The 18,021-nt window shown below is 37.3% G+C and overlaps 1 protein-coding gene across 3 annotated transcripts; it reads left to right on the top strand.

The window, feature by feature from the left end:
- The first annotated feature begins 9,553 nt into the window (after positions 1 to 9,553).
- LOC122082028 (homeobox-leucine zipper protein ANTHOCYANINLESS 2-like) lies at positions 9,554 to 16,972 on the top strand. Of its 3 annotated transcripts, none has more exons than XM_042649528.1 (9): positions 9,554 to 9,704; positions 12,334 to 12,545; positions 12,625 to 12,742; positions 12,821 to 13,507; positions 13,761 to 13,862; positions 13,993 to 14,208; positions 15,019 to 15,193; positions 15,303 to 15,670; positions 16,126 to 16,972. In XM_042649528.1, the coding sequence occupies exons 2-9, from the start codon at positions 12,343 to 12,345 to the stop codon at positions 16,519 to 16,521; spliced, it is 2,265 nt and encodes a 754-aa protein (XP_042505462.1). In that variant the 5' UTR covers positions 9,554 to 9,704; positions 12,334 to 12,342; the 3' UTR covers positions 16,522 to 16,972. The 3 variants fall into 3 exon arrangements, with proteins under 3 accessions (XP_042505462.1, XP_042505461.1, XP_042505460.1); XM_042649527.1 differs by lacking the exon at positions 9,554 to 9,704 and adding an exon at positions 11,566 to 12,181 and having other exon boundaries at positions 15,306 to 15,670; XM_042649526.1 differs by lacking the exon at positions 9,554 to 9,704 and adding an exon at positions 11,568 to 12,181.
- The last annotated feature ends 1,049 nt before the right edge of the window (positions 16,973 to 18,021 follow it).

Raw genomic sequence — 18,021 nt, 5'->3', positions numbered from 1 at the left:
TTTTTTTTTCTTCTTCTTCTTCTTCTTCTTCTTCTTCTTCTTTTTTTTTTTTTTTTTTGTGATTATCTAATTGTAGATTAATATAGTAGGTGGGAAGCATTGTACATAATACATACAGTTTTTCTTTTTTTTTTTTAGAGAGTTTCCTCAAGGTAGCATGGCCCTTACACTAGTGTGGAGGCAAAATGGGAGTTCACGCAGAAGCATCAATAAAAGAGATGGGACTCCTCTACTACCCAATAGAGGCGAAGGCTCATATTAGATGCCTTGAAGCTCCTCGAGGCACATGTTTATGTGTTGGGTTTCGTGCCAAAGCGCTCAAAGGCGTCAGATTTGAGCCACCATCTCTACTGTGCAGTAGATGAGCCAAATCCCAATAAAAGTGGGATTTCATCTTGTCATGAGGAGCAGGGTGGTCATGTCCCCTTTTGTATCTGGGCACATGGGCCACACTGCCTTTAAAGATTTTTTTCTTTTTTAATCAAGTTTTTGTAGTGTTTGGATTTTTTAAACGGTTGGGAAACCTAAATAGTAAAGAGAAAGTTACATGATTACCCACTTATGGGTTTCTCTTTACAAAATTACCCATCAAAAGTTCCAATTAACAAAAATACCTAAAATTAGGTTTCCCTTTACAAAATTACCCACTTAAAGTTTAAGTTGACAAAAATACATAAAATTGAGTTTGAGTTTACAAAACTATCCACTTAAAGTTTTAGTCATTAAAGAATACATGATCATATGTGGAAGATGAAGAATCACTATTTTGGGTAGTTTTGTAAACCCAAACTTGATTTTGGGTATTTTTGTTAACTAAAACTTTGGATGGGTTGTTTTGTAAACTCAAACATAATTTTGAGTATTTTTGTTAACTAAAACTTTTTGTGGGTAATTTTGTAAAGGGAAACCCAAAAATAGGTAATCATCTAATTTTCCCAATAGTAAATGCCAATGACAGGCTGAGCTGTAATGGGTGAGTTTGAGGGCATGTAGCCTTAGATTGGGCTTGGGCTGGGCCTACTACACTCAATCAGGCCAGCGATACTCCATGAGGACGGGTGTCAACAACATGAGAATAGGCCAAAACCCTCCAAAAGACCTGGGCTTAAACTCAAGCCCAGCTATGTATGGATTTTTTGCCTATATTCAAACGAACTCAAAAACCAACCATGCAAATGCACCTAGACTATCATAGCTAGGTGTATATGAATATGAATAAAGTTTTTCTACACTATCGAAGGACGGTTCACCCACCATCTTAGTGTTCACAAACCTTTATAGAGTTTTAGTATTTTCCTCAAAATACTCACTTGATACTCCTTGCACATATTTGAAGCAGTGCGATGAATAGATGCCTAAGGATAATAACCACTTAGCATTAATTCGTTGGTCTAAAAGGGGAAGGAGGTGTACATGCGGATGTAAAAAAAATAATTAGCATAAATTTGCACTACACTAATTTGAAAAATAGGTACAACAATTTATGAAATCATGGCATTATATTATTATGTGCTAATAAATTGAAATGACCATTGAGGGAGAAAAAAAAAAAAAGAATAATATGTAGCACTAAGATTGAATAAATTAAAATGTGCCAAAGCCAAACAAAGATTGGTTCTATCACAAATTTCTCATAAAGATCTGTCAATTTGCAGCTTTAATGTAGGTGCTCCTTTGATTTAAGACATGTGGAAGACTAATTTTATCATTTTAAAATTGAATAGCTAAAGGAGCATCAAACCTCAACCACATGTCAAGTTTGGTTTTTCAATCACTTTACCAAAAAGTTTTGGACTTATAATATATCTCAATGTATTGATAAATTGAAGTAGAAAATTGATCAGGTTTTGATTGTTCTCCTTCTATTTTCTAAGCATCCAATTTCTATTTAAAATTTCTATAATAGCCATTAATGCATGTAGATGAAGATGAATATTCCAAATGTAAATGGGATTTATTTATTTTTGGTTGTAGTGTTACAATGAAACACAACTGCAAGCTTTAATAAGAAGTGTTCACTTCAATGGTTCTAGTGATACAGTCTCTAGGAAGCCATTATTTTGTAGCCCAACAAGTACATGCTATCCAATGCATAACTTCTTTTTTTTGCTAATGACGGGTTTTCAAGCCTTTGGCTTGACTAGTTCCGTGAGCCCATACTGACCCCACAACCGCATGAACCGGGTCATACCGGAGTTGAATGAAAACCATTCAACTTTCACTGAAAGCAGTGAAGAGCACTAAACATCCCCGTGTGAGTGGCCCAAGGTGTGCTTAGTGGGAGTCGAACTTAGGAGGTCCGAGTTTACGGCTCGTACCAAGTTCATTGCTCACCAACGTATAACTTCTGATTGAGGAAAAGATTCTATAAATGAGTTTACAAGATTTATCTTGTTCAACCAAAACTGAGGTTAGACTAGGTCCAAACACACGCATATGAGTGTGTGTGTGTGTGTAGGAAGGGAGGTGTAAGATTGGTCTAATTACAAATTTTGACCATAAATCAATATGTGAAGAATTTCCCTCTTCCAGTCGTATAATAATTATAACTCAATTTTTTCATGTAAACATGTTTTAGTGATAAAAGAAATTAAACCACTCCAACATTGGTGGATACAATATCGTTGGCCTTTTATAAGCGACTTGTCTAGTGCCATTCAAGCTAGTTGGGGCTTTGCTTCTTGTAGTCGGCTCGTAATGCCTCCCTTCATTTTTTTGTCTCTTTTCAGTTGATCTACAACCACCCTTATCACTTTCATTTCTATATTTGTTTAGCCAACTACTCAAAAAAGGAAGCCTAATAGATCCTTGTCTGCTATGAAAATTAAAGTGAAAAACTTATTTGAGTAGTCCAACATTGATAAGCTTATTAAATCAACACATCCACATTGTGCCACATGGAATGATATGTAATCATTTTAACCGTTAGATAGATAGTTGGTCTAGATTAGACACTCGTTCAATTCCATAGCCTAACTATAAAAAAATAACAAATAATTAGAGTTTCTCACTTGGCAAACTTTATTAGGCTAAAATTTTACATATGAGGAGGAATTTAGAGTTTTCTTTTCCATAAATTTAGACTCATCTACCCCATGATATTTGGACATGTTTGATTGTTTGTCTCGTATTTTACTTCATGATTAGACTTCAAATACTCATAGGATCCTATTAAAATATTGCATTTTGGACTTATGTGTTTATAGACTTTGGTATAGTCCTCATTACGTTCAAATCAGATTATTCCATTTTTCTTCCTAATTCTTAAAACAAAAGTGAATGTATTTATAATTTTATACGTATGTTAACTAAAAATTATATCTAAGAATGGTACTATCCTTATACTCAATTATTTTAGTCGGGTTTTTTTCCCACATGCCAAACGGTTGATTTTATGAGGACTACAAAATCATGTGAGAAACTTGTTATCACAAATATGCAAATGGTGGGAAAGTTCTCATGAAAGGTGTTTAAATTTTATAGAATTAAAGTTTAATTTAGTTCTTACTCTTCTTTTTCAAGGAGTGGGGAAGTGAGATCGAAGTGGGTTTGGTTGAAGATAGCTTTCACTTCTAATAGCATAAATGCATCAATAAAGTTGGTTTATAAAAAGCTAGAGTTTTGTTGGACAAATACCCCACTAAGCTAATCTTTGAACAATCATACAGTAGTTGTTCTATGATTGTATTTACATATAGGTAGTTGTCAAACTTATTTAATGGCCTATCTACCAAAGACCCATACCCGTCACCATATTAAAGAGCTAAGATTCACCATATTTGTTACTAATTTGGAGTTGTGTTGGAAGATTTGGCCGGTGACATATCATTGGAATGCTGCTTTAAGTCACTTTAGCAAGTTTTTCTTTAAATTTTTTGAGGAGAGGGTAGACTAAGTAATTCCACTTGTTTTTCTTTTCGCCAATCTATAATGTTAGTTAAAAAGTTACAAAAACCTATGAAAGAGCTTCAAGATGTGATAGTGGTGACTAATGTCAACTTGAAACAAAGAATATTTTATTATACAAAAAATGAAAGAACTATATTCATCGTATATTAGCTTTCACCCCAATTGCAAATAGGTGAACTACAATCCTTTTTATCAACCATTATTTTTGCATCTCTTCAAGCTCTTTCAAACCTTTTTTGGTTCACCTATATATAAAATGACTAGACTAAAATTCCATATTATAAATAAAACACATATTCTTAGACTAAAGTAAGAGCATGATATTTTGTACCATGAACTTATCATATGTTTATATATATTTATATTAATCTTGTTTTCATTAGGAAAACAATTTATTCTTAGAGTCCGTTTGGTATTGTTTCTGTTCCAGAAACGCCGTTTCGTGTCAAAAACAAAAATTTCAGTTTTATGTGTCAAAATGCAGTTTTTAAACGAAAAAATGGTATTTCAAAACTTCAGATTTTATCGGGAATATTTTTTTTTTTTTTTTTGTAAAATGGAACGAAACTGGGAAGACGGAACTCCACTATGGAGTTCCGTCCAATCTCGTTTTTTCAGTTTTTGTTCCAAAAAAACAGAAACTGACCATAAGTGCGCCAAACAGAAGATTCTATTTTTTCGTTCCAATATAATGAAAAAACTGTAAAAACGTTTTTTTAGAACGATACCAAACGGAACCTTAGTATTGTTGATATTTTTTAAAGTTGAACCATAAATACCATTATCACCCACAACATGCTCTTACATCCTCTTCACCAACTTCAAGCCAACTGTTAAAAGTGTTACATTAGCTTAGCATCCTCTCTCTCTCTCTCTCTCTCTCTCTCTCTCTCTCTCTCTCTCTCTCTCTGGAGTGGTGAATTTAAGGCCTCATTTGATTCAAATATCCACTTGTTATTATGGGGGATATTTATGTCATTGCAGAGCGTGTAGTTAAAAGTTTTTTCATAACTCACCAAATACAAGTGAAACAACCCATGTCCATTGAAACATGTTTACATTTATAATTCACAAGCTAAATAGCTAGCTTATTGATCACATAGATGCATAAGGATGAATAATATCAAATAGTAAGGATCCACCACAAGGACAAAGGAGAATAGTTGGTCTAGAAATCTCCAATCTATTTTAGTTTTCCAAAGCCACAGTGTCGGAATTCCTCCTTCACTGGTAGCTAGCTTTCATTTCACTTCAATGGGTGTATGGGACTAGCGAAGGGCATTTTGACCTCCAACATATAGGGTGAGCAATGACAACCTTAGATTTGTTGTAAAACCTTCATCATGCATAAAGAAAAACCTTTATTTTTTAGGGTACTTGAATATTGATGTTGCTAATGATGTAATATTAATATATAATTATGTTTCTCTTAAGGTCAAGATTTGTATGAAGTGAAATGCATTTATCAAACTCATATATTTCCTTGCTACATAGTTGTTGGCATCATCACCATCATTTATGGTATTATCATTACTTTAGTTATATTTACATATTTATTTTTATTTTTGGCAAACATAAGTCAGAAGTAGTTCATCTGTTTTTTTCTTTTAAATAAATGTATTTTACGGTTCATCCTTTTAATTTGTATAACTGTACACGTAGCATAACCATAGGCAACCAACAAATAAGTTTTATCAGTTCTAGGACCCACATAATGATCACAATTTAATCATCATATGACTGGTTAAGTCATTTTTCTTTATTTTAAATAAATTGATAGTCTCTAATCACCAATGTTAGCTTAATGTCCATATAAATAAGTTCATTTTAATTTTTTCATTGATATGCCAATTGTCACTGGAAGATCATTATTTAAATATGAGTATATTAATTAATAGTATTTTTCTTGTTAATAAAATATTAGTTATATAAAGCATTAAAGTTACATGCATTATTAAATCATTAAGTTCTGCTTAATAGTTTTACAACTGTTTTCCAAAAAAATAAAAATGATTTTACAATAGGAATAGTTTTGATGACCTTAAATGAAATTTTATTAAATATCCTTTTGTTTTAGGTGCCACATATAACAACTATATTAATGATGAAAAAAATTGTCAGGACCTAAAAGAGCTTTGTGTCTTCTTTTTTTTTTTTTTTAATTAATTTTATCATTTGATGTTCTTATTGTGCATTAAAAGATCTTTGTGTTTGCTATTTTGCTAGCATCTAAGTGTAGTGTTTTTTTTTTTCTCATGAGAGAGGAACTTATATCCAAAGTTATGTTTAATATAGATAAAGTAATTAAACATAAATTTATATTTTCTGAAAAAAAAAATTAAAATGATGCTGAAATATTAAGATATTCTGATGAGTAATTACCAATGTTTTTGTGTACACTAATAAATATATTTGACTTTTCCCTCTATAATTGACAAATTCTTTTACCAAAAAAAAAAAGACAAACTCTTGGGCCGAAAAATGGATGAAATATCATTAGTCATTACTCCAAACATTATAATGTAATTTTTGGGAATTGAATCTCAAATTGTCATAAAATATTTAGTTATATAAAGTATTGAAGTTGTAGGCATTATTAAATCATTAAGTCCAACTTAATGGTTTTACAATTGGAATAATTTGATATTCTTGATGAAGTTACATAAAAATTTATTTAAATATCCTTTTGTTTTAGTTGCCACAGACTATATTAATGATGAAAAATGGCAAGGACCTAAAAGAGCTTTGTGTTTGATTTTAAATTTTAATTAGTTTTGTCAGTTAAAGTTGCTATTGTGCATCAAAATATCTGTGTACACTATTTTGCTAGCATCTAACTTTAGTGTTTTTTTTTTTTTTTTTTTTAATATATATATATATATATATTGTGTGTATCTTCTTTGAGTGTTTTCATGTTTAATTTTTCTGCATTTCCATCTTAAAAAAACTGGGTCCTCAATGGAAAAATAGAACATTTAACAATGCATGAACTATGAGATCACCCCTTCCTTTCTTTAGTGACCAAAGGGTTGTACCATTTAAGTATATTTTTTTTTAATACTTATTTTCTTTAATTCACAAGAGGTCAAATATAGTACATGCCATTGTTCAAGTTATTGAATTAACACTATTATTTCATTATAATTCAACCTAACAAATAATAATTGAATCACGCTATGAAAGATTTTTACTTTAGGACATTGCATTATGAAAACCCATGTTCTATCAAACTGAACTAAAAATGCTTTCTTATCACAATAGATAATAATACGAGGTGAATGAAATCGTATGATCAAAACCTCATGACTCGTATCGATCCTTCGATGTTCTTGGCTAGATAATTGTGAGGATTGAGGACCTCAATGGACAAATGCTAATCTTAATGTTTATGGTGTTTATTAGCTTACCTATTAAGGAAAGAACACACTAATATCTGAAATTAAAACATAACAAATAAGAGAGAGAGAGAGAGAGAAAAGAAAGTGAAGGCTTAAGAAGGCAAAGGGGAAGAGAATGGTAATAAATGCTTACCTATTTTTCTCGTTCTGTATTTAGGAAGACAGCTACACCTACACGTTTCCTTCTCTCACTTCTCAATCTCTCATTCATTCATATTCTTCAATCTTCGTACAAGAATCAGGTCAAGATCCAAGGCCCCATCCCCCACGCCTCCCAACCCCAATTACAACAACCAAATATTTCCGGCTCTTATATTCTGATCTTCTTTCACACTTTCTAGTTTCTGTTGCCTGAAAATTAAACCCAAATAATGAAAAAACAAAACTGAAATTGAAAAATAAAAATGTAGAAAGTCTAGAATACCCTTCTTGGTATGAAAATCTCAAGATAAATAATCATGGGATTGCTCTGTGTTCGGGTGGTCTTTTCGCCAGCCCGAGGTCTAGGAGTAGGAGTGCACGACCAGATAGGGATCTTTTTCCATAAATGTATTTACATATCCTCTCGTATTAAAATGTATTAAAAACAACACTACTTGCTCTTGACCTAGATGGACTCGTTCGACTTGATAGATTTTGAGGAGGGTGAGTAGAGCTAGAAAACCTGGTTCTCCAACAATGGTTAGCGCAAAAAAGCACTCTCACTCCTAGACGTTGCTCGAGTGCCTTCCTAAAACACTAGTGCTTTTGCTATAGTAGTTCAATATATTTTTTTTTAGTTTAGCAATGTGTCTGGGCCAGCTTATGTGCACCTTGACTAATTATCGGGGAGACTAGCTAGCGTAGATGAGTCAAGAATATAACTCGCTTTCCAGATTCCTCTACCTGTACACGCTCTCGCTTTTCGAGATAGAAGATTGGAACATAGTAAGAAGGCTTTAATTACACGATTTTCATTGGTAGGACATTTGGTATAATTGCTAAGATTTCATTCGATTTTGTCTTGTATTTTCCGAAAATGTCACAATCTTTTATTAGATGAATAACTTCTTCTTTTTTTTACGATTTTTCTAGTTTCAATCATTTCACCGACTAATCTAATGAGAGCATGGGTAGAGACATAAACAAAGATTACCACAACAAAGCACTCTCGCTCCTGGATGTTGCTCAAGTGCTTTCCTCGACAACTAGGGTTTCAGTTCAATCAGACTCGAGTCAAAACTATAACATGCTTTCTAGACTGCCCAACCTAGACACATTCATGCTCTCGAGAATATTGGAATATAGTAAAAAGGTTTTTATTGCACAACTTTGCTAGAAAAATATTTTTGGTAAAATCATCAAGATTTCTTAAAATTTGTCTTGTGATTTCTGAAAATGTCATAATCTTTTTATTATGAGGATATATTTTTTTTTTCCTAATTTTTTACTGTTTTTCTAGTTCCGTTTGGTTTTAACGACCGGCAATCAATTTTTGTCTTTTAATGATTTCTAAAAATCAAAATCATTACCTAACTGATCGATTTTGTCTTTCGCGCCTTCTAAATGTTTCTGAAAATCAAAATCATTGAAAAATCAAAATCATTGAAAAATCAATCCGATATGATGCGACGAGTTTTGATGAATTCAAAATGTTCGATTTCTTTTTCAACAACCCCTACATCATAGGACTTGTGAAAATCATCTGTAGCCGCTGCACCTATGTAGTGAGCACCAGATGGCTAGGAGCCCCTTGCGGCACGTGCCTAGATATTCTTAGCCATCCGATATTCACCGCACCTCATCACACACTGCAAAGGATGTGGACTCCCATAGGATTCAAAATAGGTTCTACCCAAAAAAAAAAAGTTTCAAAATAGGATGGAACTGAAGGTTAAGATGGTCTTTTCACAAACATCCACTTTGTTGTTTTTTTTTTGGTAAAATTTCTGAAGTAAACATCCGTTACTTTGTTGTACGTTATCATTCCATAAACCTTCCGTTGGAGAGAGATGATTCCATAGATATTCATAGTAAATGCATGTGGGACACGTTTGATATCATAGCGTGGATCTCAGTATCTCACAAATCATGCTTTGACAAATCGCAAGTATGACGGGATCCCCTTATCCCCACCATACAAAAACTATGGACCCCATGGTAGGTAAGATGTAATCCAACGGTTCATATCACTCCAAATTCAATATAAAAAGAGTGATATCTATCGTTTTCCGTCATTAAAAAAACCGTTTTTGTCTTCTGCAGCTGACCACCGGTTAATTCACCACATCCGTCGTCGGAATTTCGCCACTTTACCGGCTGACCTCTTGTCGTCGGTTGCCATTAAATCTTTTGGTCGCCATTAAGAGAGAGAACTAGAGAGAGAAAGAGATCCATTTCTCTGGACGTAAGTCAGCTGTAAGTCATTTATTTTTCTAATTTTTTATTATTTGTCATTTCCGGTACAGATCCCTATGTTTATCGTCTTAGTCTTGTAGAGATAAGAGTAGACAGAAAGGGGAACGGAGAGAGACTAGAGAGAGAAAGAGAGAAAGAGAAAGAGAAAGAGAGAGAGAGAGATCCATTGGCACTCTGCAAAAAATCTCTGCTTGTTATGCTAAGAAAGTAAGAAAAAAGGTGTACTTGAAAAGGCGGTGGCCTTTTTTCACCGTCGCAGTGATGGAGACATTTTTTACAGAGGTAGCTTTTCTGCGATCTTATTCCCTGTCTGCTTGCGTAGTTACTATGTTAGCGTACAGGCCAAGATTTTTCATTAATCTTATTTTATTATGAGAAGAGGAATCTTTCCACTTACACAATAACTGCACTGGCACACAGGCCACTAGGAGGTCGTGCACTCGTGCTGAGGTTTATGGGTTGGGAGGTAACGTGGTTTTTTTAGAATTTGGATATGAGGATGACTTTGTTATATATATATATATATATATATGAGCATCGAACACTTATCTCATTTTCTATTATTTTAAGGATGAGAAGGGGGAATATTTGAAAGCAAAATGAATAAGTTTTAGATGTTCATATGTATAGTTAGGTGATCGTACAAGCAATAGATCTAATATCGTTTATTTGAGCTTGTTTATGGCTGGGCATATAACTACACAAAGGATTTGGCTACTCTCTTTAGCACCCATTGCCCAGGTATTGCCTATAGCTACATGGATGAACTGAATGATCTAATGATTCTTGGTGCCTTGTTCTCCGAGTCTCTGTCAGTGCCTCATTCTCTACGCCTTTCTTAAATCATTAGATCATCACCTTGTCAGGTGGTGTTCACTCAGGTAGTTATTGGTTGACCTAAGCGATGGGTGCGAAGGAGAAGTGCCGATTCCTACATAAGTGGGCATGATTTTTTCTCTTTTTTTATTTTTTATTTTTTATTACATAGCCCTTGCATGACACCAAGATGGCAAAATGACTTCCCTACACCAAATGAAAAGTGGAAATTCTACCCATATTTATGCTTTTAAATGCACTTTCATTGGTCCCTATGTTAGAGCAGAAGTCACATTGCCTTTTATGAAAGTCCTATTATTTTTTTGGGGACATGTTTTTTGTTGGGAGCAATCCAACCCATGGATTTAGGGGATGGTATCGGTATCGATATTGATATCTATTAGTGCAGATATCGATCTATATTGGATTAGATCGTTGGGTATCAGTTGGTTTTACCCATGCTTTTTTTTTTTAAAGTAATTTTTTACTATTTTACCCATAAAATGATACGAATAATTGATCTGGATTGATCAGGGATCGGGGATCATTCCCAACCCATACTGATCCGATAAGACCATTATGGCCGATAGGAGACCAATACTTGAAACCATGGTCCAACCACAAGAGGAGCAAAATGACCCGACGATGATCCTTTGCTGCCGGTGCTGCCATGCGGCAAGCGTCGGATGGCCGACATGACATTGACACACACCCCGATGTCATGCTAGCCATCGGATCTTCATCGCTCCGCCGCACCAGCAACAGAGGATTTTTTTCGAAAATGACCATTACACCTTTACTTATTAATGCCTGAAAGTCTGCTGTCATTGGTCTAGACGCTGGTACAGGTACCACACCCTCGGACAGAAAAATTCCTGCCTTATTTTTTTTTTGTGATCTTCATTTTAAGGCTGCCCTTATTTTATTACTTTTCGTTGATTTTATCTTCTGACGGATATAATGGGAGGGAAAGAAGGAAAACTTTTCCTGTGTTTGTGTGTGCGAGAGTCAACCTAACCTTTTTCCTTTCCCTTTGGTTTTTAGTATTTGTAAGGCTTCGAGGAGTCCACATAAGCGTTTTTTATCTTCCCCTTCTTTTTTCATTTTCTTCTTTTCGCTCTCTCTCTATCTTTGAATGCTTTCGTTTTTTCCTTTTTAGTCTTTTTTGGTATTCAGTAATGGAAGCTTAGGTAGTCAAGCATGCAGGAGAAGGGTCATTACCCTAGCTCAATAGGGTTCTCTGTTTTCTTACTGGGGTCGATCTCTCTCTCCCATGGGGGTTCTCTTTTCCCATTTTTGTAGACTGAGAAGCTAAATAGATAGGGAAAGAGAGAGAGAGAGACGGAGAGAGAACGAAGTGCTAAGCTAAGCAGTAAAGATTTTGCTAGCCTTCCTTCTCTTTCTTTCTCTCCAGTTCATAGTTTAGAGAGAGAGTTGGAGAGATTTGTTTCTTCCTTTTTGTCTCCTCTGTTCTCTCTCTCTGTTTCCTTTTGATGAATTTTGGGGGTTTTTTCGAGAGTAGTTCTGGTGTTGGAGGTACAAGAGTTGTGGCCGATATACCTTACACAAACATGCCGGCTGGTGCGATAGCTCAGCCACGCCTCGTCGCTTCTTCTCTGGCCAAATCTATGTTCACATCTCCAGGCCTTTCTCTTGCTCTTGTATGATTTTTTTTTTTTTTTTTTTTTTTAAAGTTTCTTTTTCTCGATTTTGTCTGAGAAAATCCATGGCATCTGCTCTATTCTTCTTGATGATTTATACTTTTTAAGCTTATCTGTGTTTGTTTAATGTTCTGAATGGAAATATGAAGCAGCAAACGAGCATGGAAGGACAAGGCAGTGATGCAAGTAGGAATGGAGAAAATTTAGATTCTACTGCGAGGGCTAGTAAGGAAGACGGCTATGAGAGCAGATCTGGAAGCGATAACATGGACGGCGCATCTGGTGATGATCAGGAAGCCGAAAACCCGCCGAGGAAGAAGAGATACCATCGTCACACCCCACAGCAAATCCAAGAGCTTGAAGCGTAAGATTTATCTATATCTCACAGTCTTCTCTGAACTAAAGCTTCTAATGACTTTTTTTTTTCTTTTCCCCTTTGATAGTCTTTTCAAGGAGTGCCCTCATCCAGATGAGAAGCAAAGGCTGGAACTCAGTAGGAGGCTAAACTTGGAAACCAGACAAGTCAAGTTCTGGTTTCAGAACCGCCGTACCCAGATGAAGGTATAATTTTTTTCCCTTTTTTTTTTTAATTAAATTTTCGATTTGGGTTTTCTGTATCTGATGAAATGAATGAACCAGACGCAACTGGAACGCCATGAGAACTCTATACTGAGGCAAGAGAACGATAAGCTGAGAGCCGAGAACTTGGCATTTAGGGATGTGATGAGGAATCCAATCTGCACCAACTGTGGTGGACCAGCAATGCTAGGCGAGATCTCTTTAGAGGAGCAACACCTTAGGATTGAGAATGCTCGCCTGAAGGATGAGCTTGATCGAGTATGTACCCTTGCAGGGAAGTTCTTGGGTAGGCCAATCTCTTCCATTGCCGGCACTTCTTCTATGCCACCTCCCATGCTAGACTCAGGCTTGGAACTCGGTGTCGGAAGTAGTAATGGGTATGGTTCGGCGTTAACGTTGCCTTTGGTAGCTGATTTTGGCGGTGGGGGTGATCCATCTGGCGGTCCCTTAACTATGGTGCCTTCCCCAAGGACTACACCGGCGGCTCCGACGAACCTGGAGAGGTCTATGTTGCTTGAACTTGCGTTGTCTGCTATGGACGAGTTGGTTAAGATGGCTCAGACTAATGAGCCCCTTTGGATCCCTACCTTTGAAGGTGGGAGGGAGACATTGAACCATGATGAGTATTTTAGGCTTTTCCCTTCCTGCATCGGAATGAAACCTAATGGGTTCGTTACTGAGGCCTCAAGAGAGTCTGGTATGGTCATCATAAACAGCTTGGCGCTTGTTGAGACTCTAATGGATGCGGTAACAATCTTTAACTCAAACAATTTGCTTTTGATTGCTAATATGTAGTAGTGAGTGCACCCCATCATCAAGAATGGGAGGGGTTTTAGTCCCACATTGGTGCATATGACCTTGGGAATGACCTGGGTTTTTCATTTGGAATCATTATAGTGGATTTTAAATCAAATTTGCTTGTTCCTTAAAGTTTTTTGTGGAAAGTTTTGATTTTGATTTTTTTTCTTTTGTTCTCCTAATTCTGGAATAATTCTGGAAGAATCGTTGGGGTGAAATGTTTCCTGGTGTAATCGCACGAGCTTCAACCACCGACGTGACATCGAGTGGAATGGGTGGAACCAGAAATGGGGCACTTCAGTTGGTAAGGATATCCATCATTCTTTATTCAACCTTCTTATTTTGGAAGAACAAGAGCGTTAAATGTCACTGTCTCGGTAGACCTTACAACCCCTCCTTATCTCTGAAACCAATTGTTAATTTTGACATAACAGATGCATGCTGAGCTCCAAGTTCTTTCACCACTGGTCCCAATTCGCGAGGTCAATTTCCTGAGGTTCTGCAAGCAGCACGCAGAGGGGGTTTGGGCCGTCGTCGATGTGTCTGTGGATACCCTCCGAGAAGGTTCACCTGCACCACCTTTTGTGAGCAGCTGCAGGAGGCTTCCATCAGGGTGTGTAGTACAAGATATGCCCAATGGCTACTCCAAGGTAAACAACAACTGTGTGAAAATCTGGGCCAGTGATGATCTTTTTTTAGGTTTCATGTTATTTAAACTTCAAATTCCGGTGATTCTGCTGCATTTGCCTGAAGCATCTACAGTAATCAACTGGAAAATAATGATTTCTATATGTGTGTTTCCCGCCATTAGATATTTGTTAATTGTTTCGTACATTAGGGTATCGAGGTTAGCAGTAATTTTATATTGAATAGAAGCGTCTACTACTCTTGTTTCTGGGCCTTGAACACATTAATTTCAGTATAGCCTTCATCTCTTGGTAAGACCTTGTAATTATCAATCTTGGTTATTTAAATATGTATATGATGCTTCTATTCCGATCTGTGAGAATCTCTTTCTGGTTTATTGATAATAAACAATTCCGTCAATCCAGAATCCTAGCCATGACTAATCTTCAAACTTGGCCATTTAAATATGCATTTGATGTTTCTATTGTAATCTTTTAGTCCGGTCTGTGATTCTCTCTCTCTCTCTCTCTCTGGTGTTTTGATAATAAACAGTTCAATCAACCCAGAACCCTAGCCATAGGAGTAGTCTTCAAACTTTGCAACCTCTCTCTCTCTCTCTCTCTCTCTCTCATGTATTACTAGTTGTTGGGACTTGGGTATTACTCATCCTCAAAAGCTGGCTGTTGAGGAGAGGATGCTCAAGCCGTTGTAAGCTTACATCAACTTACATTAAAATGTGAGATTATTGCTTTTGCGTGGAATCCTAACACTGCGAAATTTATGGGGAGTTTTTTGTTGATGGGTCTTTAGCTGTAACTAGTTATGCTTCACAGGTAACATGGGTGGAACATGCGGAGTACGACGATGGAATGGTGCATCAGCTTTACCGTAAGTTGCTGAGCTCTGGATTGGGCTTCGGCGCCCATAGATGGGTAGCTAACTTACAGAGGCAATGTGAATGCCTGGCCATCGTCATGTCCTCTAATGTCCCCACCAGAGATCACACTGGTACGTTTCTCAACCCCCCAATTTTTTGTCAACAACAATGGCTAAGTTCTTATTTATTTTTCTTCCTGTTTGACAAAAGTTCTCTTGCATTGTTTTGGATTTCTCTCAGCAGGGATAACCGCAGCTGGTCGAAGAAGCATGTTGAAGCTGGCGCAGCGAATGACCGAAAACTTCTGTGCCGGGGTGTGCGCGTCTGCCGTGCACAAGTGGATCAAACTGACGGGCAACATCGACGAAGACGTGAGGGTGATGACTCGAAAGAGCGTGGATGACCCCGGTGAGCCCCCCGGTGTGGTGTTGAGCGCCGCCACCTCCGTCTGGCTCCCTGTCTCGCCGAAGCGCCTCTTCGATTTCCTTAGAGACGAGCGTCTTAGGAGCGAGTGGGACATACTCTCCAACGGTGGGCCCATGCAGGAGATGGCCCACATTGCTAAGGGCCAGGAACATGGCAATTGCGTCTCCCTCCTCCGAGCTAGTGTGAGTATGGTTTAAAACTACTGTTTTACCCTTGGAGTGGTCATGGATCTCATGGATTGTCTGTCCACTGCTCTATTCCCACTACTCTGTGACTGTGATACTCTGTCGTGTTGTGTCTTGGGGGGTTTTACTTTGCGGAAAATCAAAAGTAGGGTTTTGGAAGTATATGACTTAGGTGGGCCCAGGGTTATGGGCCGACCTCCTCACACAGTGACCTCTGCCTGTGGGTTATCCAGATCCCTTGACTCTTCCCAAAGTTCTTAAAGTCAAAAAAGTAAAATAACAGAGAAAGTGGACGGAAGCGCAGAAATTCTGGTAGCCCTTTTTTCTGTGAGCATCAGGATTGGGTGAAAGCTTCTGTGATAAGTTTTGTCTCTAGGGTTTTTATCTGTAAATGGAGCTGGCTTTATCATGTAATTTTCGAAAGATAAGGGGTGTGTTTTTGTAATTTGTAGACTATGAACGCGAACCAAAATAGCATGCTCATACTACTCCAACAGACGTGCATCGACGCCTCAGGCTCTCTGGTTGTGTACGCACCGGTGGATATTCCGGCGATGCATATTGTAATGAATGGCGGTGATTCTGCTTACGTGGCGCTCCTCCCCTCTGGGTTCGCTATCGTACCCGATGGTCAGTGCTCTCGTGGACCCACTCCTCATGGTTCTAACGGAGAAGGTGATAGCAGTGGTGGAAAAAATGCAAGTGGTTCTCTACTTACTGTGGCGTTTCAGATACTGGTTAATAATCTCCCGACGGCGAAGCTCACCGTGGAATCTGTAGAGACTGTTAACAACCTCATCTCTTGCACCGTTCAGAAAATCAAAGCTGCCCTTCGCTGCGAAAACTAGTGCGGGCCGCCGCCGCCGCCGCCGCCGGGACTAATAATAATGTCTTTAGGAGAAGACTATAGAGTGGAGTGGGTTTTTTTAATTTTTTTTTTTTTTTTCCCTAAGGGGATTTGTTTGATAGGTATAGATTGAAGGAACAACAAAAGAAGACGATGTCGATGACGAGAAGTACTGTGAATGTGGGGTTTTGAGTCAAGAACGAACCTCGCGTGAACAATCCTTGCTGGATTGAGAGGATATACAGCCCAGTGGAGGTCTGGTATGGGTGTGTGTTCCTGACACAACGCAGGGGTGGGGTGGTTCGGGTATTGACTCGTCGACCCGCTATTTGTTCTCGAGATGAAAGGCATGTTTGGTCTGTCTTCTGCTAATGTTATAGTCCATTGGTTGTTTATTTTTGGTTAATCTCCCTTGGGATATAATGAAAAACCTGTCTTTGTTCGCTGCTTCACTATCTGGATGGCCTACATTCTTATTAATTTTTTCAGTTGGTCTGTGAAAAAAAAACAAAAATGGCTCAGTCGTCTGTACGTACGGTGGTGACAGGCAGACTCACGAGTCTGGTAGTACAAAGTAATGGCGGTGGCCGGTGGTCAGTGGTGGCCACTTGTGAAGATGGGTGTGTCGCGGCGTATCTGGTCATGCGGTCTTGCCTATTAAATGGTCCATTGGCTCTTTATTTGGTACTGGTGGCGTAGCAGGTTGTAATAAATGAGGGATTTTCATAAATTGCAGACTCCATTCACGGAGGGACGCGTGGTACGTAGCCGTGGTTTCTCATTCAACTCCGCCACTGAACTTGGAGATTGGGACTTGGTCTTGCTCGGTTATTTTCATCTGGGACAGTAACGACGCTGGAGACCGAGGGCTCTTGCCAGACGAGACGTTACGTGCAGGCTCACCTGATTCGGCAAGGTAGATAGGTTATGCATGAAAGGTGGCTTCCAAGCAAGGTTTTAGTGAACGGCATCGGGACGGATTGCTATTGGATCGTCACTATTGGATATAAATACTGTTGATATTTAAAAAAAAAGTATTGTTTTTGAATTTTTACACCTTGTAGGTTAGGGGTGTCAAACAGTGCGATTTTGGTTATTAGATTTGGTTCCGATTTGGTTTATATTTTGATAAGGTGAAACTAAAATCACACTGGATAAGAATAAGATGAAATCATAATCGTTTTCATCTGGTTTGATTTTAGCGGTTCTTAAACGGATTTTATTATTCGGTTCACAATCGATTTACATGGGGTTAATAGTGTCATTTTAGAAAGTAGTTTGCATCCTACAACTAGTGTAAATCCTACATATATCAAATTTCCTAAAGAGTTAAGATAATATACATATATTTTGCCAAGGATAATATATTCTCTATGTAAAAGACTATATATATTATAACTAATTATCTATGATCTTAGAAATTAGAAAATAAAAAAGTGTGATTGTGTGAAAGTAAAGCTCCTTTCCCAGTTAGTACTTTGTTTTTTTTTTTTTTTTTTTT

Source organism: Macadamia integrifolia, chromosome 6, assembly GCF_013358625.1.
Source record: "Macadamia integrifolia cultivar HAES 741 chromosome 6, SCU_Mint_v3, whole genome shotgun sequence".
In the NCBI taxonomy this organism is placed as follows: Eukaryota; Viridiplantae; Streptophyta; class Magnoliopsida; order Proteales; family Proteaceae; genus Macadamia; species Macadamia integrifolia.
Note: the sequence above shows the minus strand (reverse complement) of the source record. Positions and strands in the feature narration are given on the sequence as shown.